The 15,705-nt window shown below is 38.1% G+C and overlaps 1 protein-coding gene across 1 annotated transcript in view; it reads right to left on the bottom strand.

Annotated features, from left to right (window-relative positions):
• PREX2 (phosphatidylinositol-3,4,5-trisphosphate dependent Rac exchange factor 2) overlaps positions 1 to 15,705 on the bottom strand; it is a 173,962-nt gene that overhangs the window by 99,595 nt on the left and 58,662 nt on the right. Inside the window, exons 7-11 of the mRNA XM_033054999.2 lie at positions 14,416 to 14,549; positions 12,299 to 12,402; positions 5,224 to 5,373; positions 1,695 to 1,839; positions 70 to 170 (exon numbers count right to left, since the gene is read on the bottom strand). Coding sequence (XP_032910890.1) covers positions 70 to 170; positions 1,695 to 1,839; positions 5,224 to 5,373; positions 12,299 to 12,402; positions 14,416 to 14,549 — 634 coding nt within the window. The remainder of the gene's footprint in view (positions 1 to 69; positions 171 to 1,694; positions 1,840 to 5,223; positions 5,374 to 12,298; positions 12,403 to 14,415; positions 14,550 to 15,705) is intronic.

The raw sequence follows: 15,705 nt of genomic DNA, 5'->3' as shown, positions 1-15,705 counted from the left end.
CATTGTTGCAACAATTCTAGTTACAACAATTATCTTGAAAACAAATAAGTTAAAACTAACTATATTTACCATGGTGAATAATGCCATTCTCTAGTAAAGCTTGGCCAAGATGAACACCTTCTTCAGATTTGTGTATCTCTCCAATTTCCAAGAGCCAGGACACAAATTCACTGTAAAACAGATACAGAAAACAAAATTTACATCTCATACCACCAGATCTACTGCATGTCCCTCTCCATTACTAGTGCTTATGAGTCTGCTAAATGATTCTTTAGCCCAATGACCTTCACAATGTTGTACCACCTTTTTAAAAACTCACTCTACAGCTTTTCTATTACTTTGACATAACCCCCTATGGTTTCCCATGAGATGTCTTCTCTGCTTGGAAATTTTCCATGCTTGAAGTTAACCTGGCACACAGTAAAGATTTCCCATGTTTTCTGGAACAACTAGTATAGCTGCAGTTGATCAGACAGACCAATATAAGGCAGTTCCAGGCATTCCTACTGCACCTGCCCAGGGCAGGTATGCTGTGATGGCAGAACATAACCACAGCATGACAGAACAGCAGCTTGTCACTTCCAAGGTGTGTCAAACATACTGACATCTGGAGCATATACACCAAGTATATATTCATGTGCAGAAAATACCTGGCTTCTACCTAAATAAAGCTGATGCAGTTCAGAGACATTGGTTCTGCAGCACATAAGATGTGCATGTTACAAATGAAAAGAAAAGTGCAATGAGGCAGTGCAACCTTCACATTCATGGGTTTTAAGTCGTGACCCTGGGACCAGCAGAAGCATTCTTCAAAACAGTTCACTCCAAAGATAACAGTGAAAAGAAGCCTTTTGGTGGTAGACTTAAATGGCTCCTCACCATGAGTGTGTTCTTCACCTGCATTCACAGCTTCACTGAGGAAACATGATTCCACCACAACTGAATCATTCATCTCAATCCTAATTTCATTTCTCTTCAACTCTGTCACTTCTTACAGTGCATAAGAATCTCCCAAGGTTTATTTCCCCTTTTGAACCCAGTGGTATCTTCTCGACAACATTTTGTGCAAAACACTTTCTTTTATAAAAATGCTTTTCACACTTATGGTCCTAAGTTTCCATACTTCTCTTATGGCCAAATGAAATAAGTGATAACCTTTCTGTCCCCCAAATGATTTTTTCTCATATACACATTTTTAGGGCATCTATATCTCTTTCCTTCTTCTTAAGTCATAGGCATAATAAGGCATTATAAAAATCCTCCTGATAATTTAAGCATGTAAACCTTATTTAGTAACTCTGTTCCTGACCTTCAAGCAAGAGGACAGGAGCCATTTTAAGAGACAAAGATTACTTAGGTGGAATAAATGAAATTTTACACCCCAAAATAGTCATTACAGAGACAAAATGCATTAAACAAGTTGGGAATTTTTTCTTGAGAGAAACCAATTCACTTGATGCATTTCCATATTTTTATTATGCCCTTTGCAGCCTGTTCTCTTTAAAGAACTACTTTGAAAAACGAGTACACATTTATAAATTTCAGGCAGACCACTTTACATTCTGGCTAAATTCTGTGAGGCAAATAGGCCTAACAGACATTACAAATAAAGTGTGGTTTCTGCAGAATCCCAAAGAAGATATAAAATGTGGGTTTAGATGGTAAAAATTCATGCTATCAAATGCACATAATACCTTCCAAGAAAGCATTTGGGGAAAGTGGTTAATTTCCTCTTCCTGTCTTTGATGAGATTCCCTTGTTTGCACATCATTTTGTACAATCTTTCTCCTTGCTCAGAGATCATCACCCAAGTGTCCTGTTCCATGCCCAATTTTAAACCTGCCAAAAATGTATTAACATTTTATTAAGCGACATTGCTGTTATATTTCAGTATCTTCCCTGAAATGAGAAGCAATACTGATATTTTACATACAAAAAGATCGTTAAAGAACTGTTTTCCATTATTTTCTCACAATCAAGTTAAACCATGAACATCTGATCTTCATAAAGCATAACCAAAAGATATTTTTCTCACAGGGAAGTTAAATTGTTACTCTACCGACATCACCATTTATTTTGTAGTAATAACAGACTTCAGTATATGAACATTTGCAAGAGTGTAGTCATGTGTTCACAAGTTTAAAATAAAGCGCCTTGGTTTTGCTCTTACCATGTGATAATAAAAAGAACTTCACTTACAGGAATATTTTTCAAATTTTCAGTTAGCAGTAGTAACAAGCTTTCAGGTATATGCTAGTTTCACATAGAGAATTCACCCCTTTTCCACAAAAGCATTCAGGTTTGGCAGGGGAGTTGGAATTAGATCTTTATGGCTCCCTTCAACCCAAGTCATTCTATTGTATTCCATCTGAGTAAGGGTCTGGCACTTTTTTAGTTCTGAAAATACAGCCCGAAGAAATATGTCTGTCATGAGAAGAAGCTAACAGTAGTACTTGGCACTAAGTATTGAATAAGGATTGTCTCTGATTATCCATGAACCAGATAGCAGTGATGTCGCACAAACAAATAAAACTTGGAATAACCCAGGGAAAAGAAAACTTTAGTACTATACTTCTGGAGCTTACAGGATGTTGATGCTGTTATTTGCACTGACTTTTCAAATAAGGTCATCACAGCATCATCAGTCTTAAATATGACCACCTTTGAAATAAATTTCCAATTAGTTGAATGCCTCAGGTGTTTACAGGACAGCTGTCAAATTGACAGAAAATTTCTGCAAGAAGTTTCCAATACACCTTTATTTCCCTCAGCAAGCAAACACAATCTACGAAGAGGTTCTAGTTTATAATTTTATTACAAAAGCTGAAAATTCTGCTAGATCACTTAATTCAGGGCATTGTCTCCTTTTTGTTCTGCTTCTGCTACATGGATTCCAAGTAAAAGTACAGGTTTAGTTTCTCTCAGTCCATTGAATTGCTGAGTCTTCCAACTCTTTGGGTTTTGACAATTCTGTGTTGCAATCTGAATTTATGTGTGCCTCGTCTCCTCCTCATTTCATGGTTGTCTCCTTGATGGCAAACCCACTGAGAGCATCAGGACCTGAAAGCTTCCACATATCAGGATGCTAAAATCCTAAGACAAGCATTGGCTTTGGGATGGCTACCTCAGACTTCCAGCTTGCCAAAGTTTAGCTCCAACTCATTTCGACTACCAGCTGCTCAGTTGATTAGTGTGAAATAGTAAGAATTCATCCACATAAAATACTACTACTTACAGTAATTTCACGATTACAAGCTGCACTGACTATAAGCCACATCGCTGAGTGTTGGCAAACATTTCGTTCTTTGTCCATACACAAGCCGCACCCGAGTATAAGCCGCTCTGTCGTTCGCAGTGAGGACCCGCGTGCAACAAAGTTGCCAAATAGTAACAGAATCGCGGGATGGCGGGGTTTACTGGTTCGGCTTGGGCCATGAGGGCTCGGCCCACTTGGGGCTGCCAACGGGGCCAGGTGGCCCAGCTCGGCACTGCCGCTCGGCGGGGCCACTTGGGGCCAGCTGCTGCTGCCGCTGGGCTTGCTTGCCCCAGCCCGGCGCTGCCCCGTGGTGGCAGGGGGGCACGGAGTCCGCCAGCACCTGTGGCGGTGGTAGGAGGCTGGGAGGGAGCCCGCTGGCACCCACGGTGGCAGCATGCGGGGACGGGAGCCCTATGCCTCCCCCCCAGGCCACTGGGGCAGCAGGAGGGAGTCCCCCATCTCTCCCCCAGGCCACGGGGCCAGCAGGAGGGAGCTGCCCCGCCTTCCCCCCTCTGTGCTGCCTGCACAGAGCCAGGCTCCACCCACCATGCAACAGAGTAACCAATTTGTAACAATCGCGAAAAGCTGGGTTTTACTGGCAGGTGCTCGACTCGGCACCTTGGTTTGCACTTCCGGGGTTGGAAATGTCAGAAAATTACTCACATATTGGCTGCTCCCAAGTGCAAGCCGCATTTCCGGTGTGGGAGCAAAATTTTGGTCAAAACGGTGCGGCTTGTAATTGTGAAATTACTGTACTCTTTGTATTTCTTACCTAAAGCATTAAGAGCCTAAGGGAGATATGAAACGTAACAGAGAAATAAGATTTACTGAAAACATTTTAGTGAGTTCCACACAAGGTTCTATGCAGAAGCAGACAAACCTGGGGTTTTCTGCATGTCTACCACAATGCTTTTTCATTTTTTAAAAGTTTTTCATATTTTAAAAGTGTTGAGAATTTAGACCTCTAAAGCAACTTTTTAGCTTTCCTGCTACAAATTCCAGATGACACTGCTGATTAGCCAGTGCTGAGATGCCCTTGAAACTCTGGTCCTACAACAGATTCTAGAATATCCAGTATTCAACTTTAAAAGACCAAAGAAAATATTGTTAGTGTTCATTTACAACAGAGGCACACACCAACATTTACTGCAACAGGTGACGGAAAATCTACAAAAACCAGGAAAATCAAATATTTAAATCCAAGGTCATATTTTCTTTCAATATCAAGGTTCCAAATAACATTACTAATTAGGATATTTGAGTTTGCAAATCAAATTAGCTCCAGATGTGTCATCTGGATGATGTGTCATCTTTCCCTGCTTCTACTTTGTGCTGGGTTCACCTTGAACACACAAAGTTATTCGTGGTTGCATTTGAGATCAGGATTATATTTCATCCAAGCATCGTTCCACTTTAATTCAGTTACCCAGAAAGATAGTGTTTTTTCAAAGGTGACTGGAAGTGGTGATTACTTTCTTGGGTAGGAGACAATACATGCAGGGTGGAGTTGTGAGTGTGTTGTGTACCATTTCAGTTTGGATCATCTGCATTAAGACTCAACACAGAAAGCTGGTTCACTTCAGTGATTCAAATCCAGTGACAAAGAAAATCAGTGCATACAAATCCCACAAGGCATTTAGGATAGACCCCCAGATACCACAAACCATGATAAGACACAGGTCTCAATGAGTTTATGACAAATTTTACTGGTTGAGGATAAGCTGTAAAATCACAGATTAAATCATCTCCCCATTTCTCAAACAGCATTTACTACCAGCATATATGATTCAAGATACTATGCCCCTCCCAGTACAAGTTTGATTCATTTTTCCCAGGCTGGTATTCATAAATCTTCAGCTGAACCTGACACCACAAGTTTGCCTACCAGCTGGTTTTGCTTTATATCTCAACGTAAAAATACAGTATGGCTTTCTGGCAGAGCAACACAAGAAAGTTTATTGACCTACCTTTTCTTCTCTCTCGCTCTTTCAAAATAGCTTCCAGCCATTCTTGCTTCTCTTCAGGGGTTTTTGCCATGCATACAAACCATTTATTCTTTGCGGTGTTGTGGATCTTCCAGCCATTAATAACAGTGTGGCCACTGCTGTGGTAGTCAGCTGGGAATAGATAAAATTGCTTAAAGAACACCAACTCTTAAAAAAAGCAACAGCAATAGTTGCCACAATTACTAAAAACTTATCCCCACACCTAAAAGTCCAGAAAATACAGAAGAATAAAAATTAGTTTGAAGTTATATGTGCCACTGTGAACTACGTTATAACTTAATAAACTGTAGCTTTAATTTTAGTAAAAAGTGTCCTTTGTAAAGGATAACATGGATTTGCCGAGCATATGCAAGAAGATATAAAGTCGACACTAAAACAGGCAGAGTCCTATAAAAGAAAAGATAACGGTACTTGGAGTACTATTGTGTAAAATTGCAATAAATAATTCCTTAAACAAGCAGCATTATGCTTTTGTCCCCCAGATTGCTAAGAGTTGCTGTGCTGATTGACTGATTTACTATTAAATGTAAAAATGGACTAAATAGACGGGGCGGGGGGGGAATACAATTTCAATTTCACAAGTAATCAAAGCACAGATATTTGGTGCCTCTTTACTGGTTACCTGAATAAGCAAATATCTACACTTAACTAGTTTAAACAAACTGATATATAATAAAGTGGTTTCTGATCTAAAACCAAATGTATAATTCCTGAAATCTGTCCCCTAACAGCCTTATGCTCAATGGGCACATTAATAGAGGTAAGGGTTGCTGGTGTTCTCAGATAACTAGAAGTCCTGACACTTAACATGTAGAAGTATCTATGGTATAGAAATCAAACAATTTACTACTTTTTACTGTATATTTATTTACTTCTATAGCAATTTTACCATGCTGGTCCATAAATCTCATTCAGAAGTTCCAAAACTAAGCCCCTGACTATCCTTCACTAGGATTACATTAATTTTCTGGGGAAAATTTGTGAGGCATAAATGTCTTATTATAAGAAATAATCTTTTTTTCATAAAACACAGACTAAAAACCTAGAGTTAGCAACTACAATACAAAACATTCAGAACGATCAAAGGTCAATATTTTCTCACCACGAACTTCCATTAAGTGGCAAAAGAGTCCTAAGGCCAACCCTGAACTAGCACAATAACTGCACAGCTTTTCTTTTAGCAAATATTTTTCAGCCCTATTTTTTATGATGAGATGAGATTTTCTGAAACTGAAACCCTTGCTGAAATGCTTGCTAAGATTTATCATAAATCTCAGCAGACATGCTCGCATCCTTTCAATAACTTTGCATTTTAATTAGATGGAAAGCAGCCAAGCTTTGTGTACTGGGCTGGGAAATGTCAGGAACTACCAGAAAATCATGAGACTGATGGCTAATTTCTAAACCAACAAAACTTTCTAGTACACAAAGCATGTAAAAATGTGCAAGCAAGTCTATGATAGGGGGAAAAAAATTAATTATCTTTCCAACATTGTGTCTATGCCACTTACCTATTTATCATATCTTTATTTGCATAGCCTATGGACACTATCCTTTGTTTCTTTAAAAACATTGTTTCTTGAAAATTACCCATCATACCATTTATGCACTCTTAGAAGATCAGTCCCAAAAGTCAAGGACAAGAAATAAGTCTCAGACAGAAACTCTCAGCTGACAGACTGCAGACCCCTGGAGATCAGAGGCAGAAGCACTACTGGAGGAAGTAAAGTTAAGGTTCCTTTGTTTATTTACTAAGTTAGAGGTGAACACATACAAAACTACAGGGTCATAATTTTCCTTTGCTCTTTTTTACTGTATATCTATCATCACAAGACACATTTTGTAGGGAAATTATTATGGTGCACTGAACCATAGCAGTTAAAGTTGTGGCCAAAAAAAAAAAAAAAAGAGGGCTCAAACTCATAAATAGATTTAGATTCTCTCACTTTGGACAAAAAATTTGGTATCAACTCAGTAGCTTAATTCAGAAAAAAAAAAAGGTGTGTCCAGACACTTGAATCTCTCAGTGCAGAGATGGCTTTTAAAATATGCAGCTTCCTCGGCACCTGAGGATTTGTAACTGCAGGGCCAGGAGCACCCCGGCTGTTTGACCACGTTCACCTCATTCCACCACAAAGCCACAGATTTCTGTGAAACGCCCAGTCACCAATCTAGGTGCTGTGACTGCCTAATGTGTACAGAGGGCACTGAGCTCAGGCGAGACAAGGCAGATGGCAGCAGTTGTCCCTCTTTGCTGGAGTAACGCACTGCTTGATGCCCACTTTGACTTCAGCCTCTGTCTCTACCTGCAACACCTCTGCTTTCCTTTGCTCTTCACATTCCCCATGAAGGGGAACAATCCCTGCAATTCTCCAAAGCTCCCACGAGCAATTTCTCTCCCCAGTACACCCATACCCATAGTCAAGAGCAGCTCAGCATTACACTGTCATCCCATATAAACTCCTAAGTTCTTCGGACTGGCTATTGGGCAAAATCTAGTCAAGAGGTGCTGGCCAGCCAGGAGGTGTGCATGTCCTGGCTGCCCAGCTGCTCTGCTCATATGGACACTCTTCACATCAATGCAATCTCAGCTGCCAGTCAGGCTAAACAAACAATTTGCAAACCTGACATAAGGGTTACAGAAGGAAGAAGAGCACAAGACTGCTGTTTGCACCATGCAAAGTCTGAACAAGCAGGATCAACTAATCATTAAACCTACAACTTCCCTAGGAAAGGTGATGAAAGATGACATCATCTTTTAATGTGATTTGGTAATCCATTAAAGCTTGTAATTGGAATTGCAATATACTGTTCAAAATTCAAGATTTTTATCTTTGCGTGCTGCACAAGAAGCAAGTCATTGCAGTCATATAGAAAATAATTTTCTTCTTCCCTTAAAAATAATAAAGAGGAGTCTCTGTATTGAAGTACTTTTAAGTTCTTTGGAGGTACTTGGGAGCACAAATGCTGAGAAATACCAAGGAAATAATTGCTGCACAATATCAACTACCATCCTCCATGTATAATTTTTGATGCAGCTACTTTTATCATGTTGTGTTCCTCCATATCATGCCTCATTTTAGGACTAGAGAGGAAAGAGAGACAAACATAAATCTGGAGACAAACGTAAATCTGGTATTTCCCAAGTCTCAAGTGCTTCTCTTCATAAACTAAGTATCTTTCATTTAATGGTTGGTGAATGCCTTTAGAAATGCATTTTTCTCTCAAAACTGAATTTTAGCAACTGGTACAGAAAAAAGAATATGATTACCATAAAACCACCTTTCTAATACTTGCAAGTGGTTGTGTAGCCACATTATTTTTAAGATCATAAATAGTCTGCCCTGATAAGTAATATGCATTCCACTTTAATCAGTGCAATCAAGAAAAAGCAGAGTGCTTCATGGTGCTGAAACAAAAAAAGAAAGCTCACACCAACTATACTGCTCAGCCAAGGCCTAATTTCATCAAAGAAAAATTGCTTTTCAGAAAAAGCTTTGTTAATTTCTGTAGGCATGTCATTAGCATGATAATAAACCACACTGGGAATCTGTTTTGCTATTTCTATGCTTCCACTCACAAACAACGAAGACTACATTCCTACATCTATCAATGCTGAGAGCAAACACTCTCAGTTGCCCTGTTCCCTGGAGCTTCATGGCTCCTTATATAAAGTGAGCAGGGATCCCAAAATCTGCAGTAAGGAAGTAGAAGTATCATCTAGACTCGGTAATCTTTAATGTCTATAAAGAGATACATCTGGAGTCCATGACAGAGTCTTGCACAGATAAGAATATACAAGCACTCTGCACCCAGAGTTTCCACTGTGAACTACGAATTACAGAAATTGACAGCTAATAGATGATTAAAGAGAATAAAATAATACAATGCCAAAAAAAGCACATGCAAAGCTAATGTGACTGACACTAGGACAACCATATGACTCCTCTTGGGAATGCAGTGAGACAAAAAGAAAGCAGCAGAATAGTACTGGGTTACAGTTCAAACACAGATGACTACAGGGGATGAGAAACAAGACATCTGGGTGTAACAAAGGAGAACAGTAAAGAAAGCAGAGCAGACAAAGGTTAAAGAAGGACATCATGATCTGAGCGAAAGAAAAAATATCTGTGTGAGGAGAGGGAATGCAGAAGCCTCACAAGAAAGGAAAAGATCATGTAGAGTTGGATTTAAAAAAGGGGAGGGTGACAAGAAAAAGGCAGAAAGATGTCATAGGCCAGGGAATTAATGCAGAAGTTTCCCTATATCAAAGAGAACCACAGAAAGGAGGGATAAAATAGCAGTAATTACAAGGAAATACATACTTTAGGATATTGGATAAACTGAAAACAGAAAAAGCAGAAAATGTGGTGATAAGGGAAAAAAAACAGGTATGAAGAAACATAGCACAGTTTGAGTTGGAAGGACCCCTAGAAATAAACTGCATTGAACATTGAACATTTTCAGCTAGATCAGGTTGCTCAGAACTCCATCCAACCTGACCTCAAATGCTTCCAGAGATTGAGCATCCACCAACCCTAGTAAGTCAGAAATCAGACTAACACAACTATTAACATTGTTGCACAAGTGTGGAAAGGAGTATGGATTTTGGAAATAATGTGTATATAAAAGTGATGAGATCTGATACGGCTCAGGAGAGCAAAGGGGAAGGAAGCATGAACCCCCCAGGCCTGGGTGCAAGGCTATAGGAAATGGGGACAGTAGCAGAATTTCCTGTGGCTGAAGGAAACTTGACAACTGGCGTCTGGAGCACAGAGGAAGACTATTTGTGCTTTGCCACATTATAATTGAAGATTCATTGAGAAAGAAAAAAACAGGCAGGAAGGAAAATGAACAGTGTTAAAAAGACCAAGGACTGAATAGCTAGAGTAAGTAAATGATGAAAGGTAGGACAGACAGAGGATCAAAGAAACGTTTTCTAAAGCCAACACTAAATGCATGACAGTATGTGGGGATGAACAGTTATAGAATTTTTGGGATATTCATCAGGAAGAAGGTGGGTATAATCCTCTGGACATGGTAATGTTAACACTTACAAGCAAAGAGATGCTGTCTTAGAAAGTGACATGATGCAAACAGGGAAACTGCCTTTTATTTCTAAAGCACATTTAGGAAGATGAAAGAAAATAAATGAAAGGAAGTCAAACAGTACATGACAGGAAAGACTGAAATAATCAACTCTCTTTTTTGCATAAACAAAACACTGAGATTTAATACAAATAAAGCTAAACATTGGGCAAGGATACAGGCTGGAAAAGAGGAATAGTTGGATAAAGAATATTGCATAAAATATATTAAACTCAAAGAGGCTTGAAGAAATTCACTGCAGTGTACCCATAGATAGCTTGAAATCACTAACTAAATCAGTGGACCTGGTGAAGAACATAACCCAAAACAGATGCCAAGGAGTTCTTACAAAAAAATGTCTGGCAAGCAAAGACAATGAATCAAGTGTGACACCACAGTGCTCTACCTTCTGTTCAGCATTTTTCACCATTTTTATCAATAGTTTAAACAGCTGAGTGCTAACATTGTTCATGGAACCAAGAAGCATTGCAAGAGCTTTGGGGAACAAGATGTGAATTCTGAATGCTTAAGAAACTGTAGAAATGGTAAGATAAAACTCTGTACAGAAAAAGTAATTATCAGTCCTACTCTCAGACATTAATACAGTATAAAATACAATGGGATAGGCACCAGCACTGCACAAAACACTCTGCTCTGCTATTCTGGAACACAAATGAAAAGACTGAAAAATAATGCTTTCAGAAAAGCCAAACAATCCTAGGATTAGAAGCAGACATCCCACACTGCAGCACTACAGTATTATTCTGGCACCAGTAAAATTTCAGCTCTAGACACTTCAGCTATGAATTTCAAACATTTATGAATGTAATTTCTTTATAAAATTGAATGTGAATAACAGTCAAGATGGAAACAAAGTCCAAAGAACAAAAATAAAATTATAAAACAAGAAATACTAAAATAAAAACACAACATTTGAAAAAAGGGTGAAAGATTTTAAAATATGAGATGGAGGAAAGAGACAACAGACTTCCAATAAACTATTTTGTTGCAATAAGAACAATAGTCCATTTGTTCTCCAAGTCAATTCTACTGTCTATTCTGTAAAACAAGAAGTGAGCAAAATATTTTGAACTCAAGAAACTCAAAAATAGAAAAATAAATCTTAATTTTAAAAAAATATTCAATTGCTATGAAGCTTACCTAAAAGTAAAAAAGTTGTTACTGATACTCAATTTTAGAACAAAATTACATTGAGAAATGCTTGGAATCCATAGCAGAGGACAAACCTAACACTATTTTAGAATATCAGGAGAAGCAATACATAACTCAGAAATTCCCTCCAGACTTACATATTTACAATGCCACTGCAGTTCCACATACACTTTTTTAGCTTTACATTAAAAAAGCCCAAAATATTTTAATTGCAAGAAAAAGTAATTTTTGTTAAGCTCAAAGGTTAAACTAAAGTTTCTAAAACAAAAATTGACATGTCTAGGAATACTTTGGGTTTTCACTTTACTAATGCATGTCAGGAAAATTTCAAGTCATCTTATGGTTTATATCTCTAAAGATATTTTTTAAAACCTTCCTTATGTTACAATTTCAGCCTTTATAGTGTTTCATCCCAACAGAGGTAGGTTTTCCACTTGCTGTTATAAATATACCATGTACCTAGGGATAAGTTCTTTAAAAGTGCTATAAAGTGAAGTTCAATTTGCAATTTCAGTTGAGCAATAAATGTCACCTTATTTTATTACTCTGTTAATGTAAGCATAAAATAGTCATCTATGGCTGCCCAGCTAATAATGGGTGAAAGCAATGATGTGCCACAGAAGTAGAATTTTAATATTAATCGATAGTGCTTTTAAAGCAGCACCTTCCTCTTTCTTTCTAAATATAAGGAGCATTCTCCTTAAATTATGAAGCCGCATTTGATTTCAGCACCTCAAAAGGCAACTCTGTAAATGAGCCACACAAATATTCTCACCTGTTCCATCATCCACGTTCTCTACTTCCATCACCTCCGTGTTTATTCTGCCCCGGAAAAGGTAACGGTGGCCATCTGTCGATGCCTTGCTGTTCTTCAACCTCCTGAAAAAAGGAAGAGCAGAGGAGCACGTCATCCACTCCCTTCTGCTGTGTTTCTACACTGCTACCTGTGCATGCAGCACCTGGAGATCACTGTAAGGATTACAACACCTTTATACCTGTGCAACTGAACTCTGGAAACTGCTGCTGAATGGGATGGTGCTGATGGAAATGCAAAGATGCTACAGCTGGTAGGAGTAAGCTGCAAATTGCTGCCTGGATGAGAGTTCACTGGGAAAGCCTCACTCTGTAAAAGCTCTGTTCCAACACTTTGGTACCTCTATGCTGTTGTCTGCCATCAAAGTCAGGAAAAGGAGAACCTTTCCTCCAAACTGATGTGGTCTCCCTATGTTAGTCTAGAAATTCAGCCTGGGGGTAGTGCGACTGAAAAAAATCACATGAGAACATCTTTGGATACAAATCTTGACCTAGGTACATCAGCATCATTAATGGGATCTATGTAGGGACGGATGAAGACATTTTTCCTTCCTAACATAAGGGTTAACCAAGAATTGTAATTAAGGATTGCTGAAGTTTTGTGGCAGTTTTACTGCAATATATTCCAAAGGAATTCACATTTCTTTAACTGCTCCCAGGGAAGCCAATGCCTTTGGAGAACCTTTGTCCCAGAATCTTTGTCTATCCATTTTTGCCTATGACGATAATTAATATTGTATATCGAACAAAGGTCAGTTCCTAAGAATTAGGGATCTCCTGAATTTTGACCTTCATTCACTCCAAAGAGTTACTAATTTTCAGAAAATTAGCTGCCTTTCAGTCACTACTTCATTACTGCCTTATGAGTAACTCTGCTAAACCATAAATTTATTATTTGAAAATTGGGTAGTACATTAGAAATACAAAAAAGGCAAAAAAGCAAAACCAGCATAAAGCACAAAGCATATGTTTTTTCTTTCCAAAGTGAGTAAATCCAATAGCTCTACTGAGTTTTAAAACTGTAAACCCAAGTATGGAATTCCATGTTTACACAATTCTGTCACAAAAGGATGCTTTAAAATTGCATGAAATATCTCAAACCATAAAGGCAGGGCAATTTTTGTAAAATTACCAAAGTACAATTTCTCTCCTTACATACTTGCCAATCAATACTTGAAGTATCTTGATGGAAATAATAAATTAATTTCCCATCTAAAACTCTGAAATTATATTCTAAATTGAGTTACACCTGTATCTGCAGAGATGCCACCATGGTACCAGCCAAGCACGCGATTGTTCAAAACTAAAGAAACCACAGACAACCATTCATGCATTTTGAGATTTTTGTCCCATAGTGCCTTTTAGCAAGATTATGGCTACAAAAACTGCAACTTAGTGGAGGACAACAGAAAAGGTTCTATGTAACCAGCAACTTGTTTGTAATTGCTGGATGATAAAATATCAGTCAAAAAAAATACCTGAAATTTTTAAAAGGAGATGTATCATGTATCCAGGAATCTATCAAATATCTACCCAGTAATGTGTAGTGGTCACTCTAAAACTACTTCTGGATTAAAGAGACAAACTTGACCATAAAGAGGGATGTATGTACATAGGAGAACCCTCATTTCTCACAACATTGTGTGCAGAAGCTTGTTGCTGAACTAAGGAATTGCTCTTTGGAATGCAGCAAGCAGCAGCTTTCTGGCTTTTTTTCCCTGATTACAAATGTAAGGCATGGAACTCTTGAATCTGTAGAGATTTATTTTATTGCACAAGCTACAATACTAATCTGTCTGAACTAAAAATTGAGACTGTTTACACTTCCTAGAAGAGAGTGAGGCCATCACATATAACCTACTGTGGAAGGCTGACAAAACACATTCTTTTTCACTTCACCACTAGGATTCCTCTGCATCCATACAAATTTTTTCCAACAGTCTGAATTAAATACACTTCTTTTTGGTTGATCAGTTCCTTCTAAAAATGCTAACTTTTATGCCATGGTTCTTAAGGAACAGCACACTCATGATTACCTATGTGAGAAAAATACATTATTTTCTGAAAGTAATCATTTACCTGTGCTTTTTTTTGCAGTAGACAAGAAGATTATCAAAAAGAAAAAATATCCTCTCTTGGATATTTCCTGCTGAAATTTTCAGTAGCAGTCCACTTCGCAGCATCTCTGTACATGTGTCTGTGATGTTGGACCCCTAAAATTGAGTGGAAAGAGATTACTCTCTTACTGAGCATTGAAGTACTTTGCATCAACTAAGGAAATGTTTCTTACACAAGCTCACAAGTATAATGATTCTCTGGAAAGACTAAAAAAAACAAGTCATAGTAATTTAATGTAATAACCTGCAATGTTATTTAACACCAGCTTTGTGAATAGATACAGCTAAATCACAAAATGTTTCCAAATTATATTACTTTTGTACAAAGACCTCTCCTGAAAATCAGGCCAACTTTATCTAATAACTCCTATCTTCAGTAATGTTATTCAGAAATGTCTGAAAATGGGGCTTTATAAGACATAATCTATGCCATGATGAAATTGAAAGATGAAGTAACCTGGGACTTGAACATCACTAAGAGTAGATACTTCTACACCAGATTAAACTAAGCACAAAACCAAAAATTAGAAAACAGCAAGATATTAAACTTGGGCAAAGCTAAGAGTGGCATGTGCAGTTAGGACTGACTCCTATGTCTCCTCCCAACCTACTCCAAAGACATCAGAACTTTTGTAAAGTTTAGATGTTTGGGATGAAATTTCCCATGCCTCATTTTTGCTTAAAGACAGATCATTCATGTGAAAAGGCATCAGGCATTTTCATAAAAGTTTTCATAATGAAAGAGAAGTAACTTTAATGAAGGAAAATATTTTCAAAACCAAAATTTTATGAACAATTCATGGCACTTCTCTATCTTATAAAGAGAAATTTACCTCTCAAGGAAGCCTGCCTTGAATTCTGAAGTGCATTTTGCTAGTCTCAAAAATCATGCTCCTGTGGGACAGAGCTGTCAATGTGCATGTCCATCCAGACACACAATCCTATTGATAATTATATTATCTATTTTGTTGGCTGCATCAAGCATACACCCAGGGTTTGAAGAGTTTCCTGACTTGAGGGAGTCAAAGTCAGCTTGGAAAACCTGCAAAAGCCAGGACACTCCTGTCATCTACACATGTTCTGAATGGTTTAGGCATGTGATAGCTGCAGTACTTCCTCCTCTTGATCTAACCACAGTAGTCCAAAGAAAAATGGATTCAATTAAGAGCCAAGGAGCGGTCACGCATTCTGCTCTCACAGTTCTTCATCCTACTGTTCATCCTTTGTATGTCACAGCTGTGAATATTGAGCA

This window comes from Catharus ustulatus, chromosome 1 (genome assembly GCF_009819885.2).
Source record: "Catharus ustulatus isolate bCatUst1 chromosome 1, bCatUst1.pri.v2, whole genome shotgun sequence".
Taxonomy (NCBI): domain Eukaryota; kingdom Metazoa; phylum Chordata; class Aves; order Passeriformes; family Turdidae; genus Catharus; species Catharus ustulatus.
This window is presented reverse-complemented; position numbering and strand designations above follow the sequence as displayed.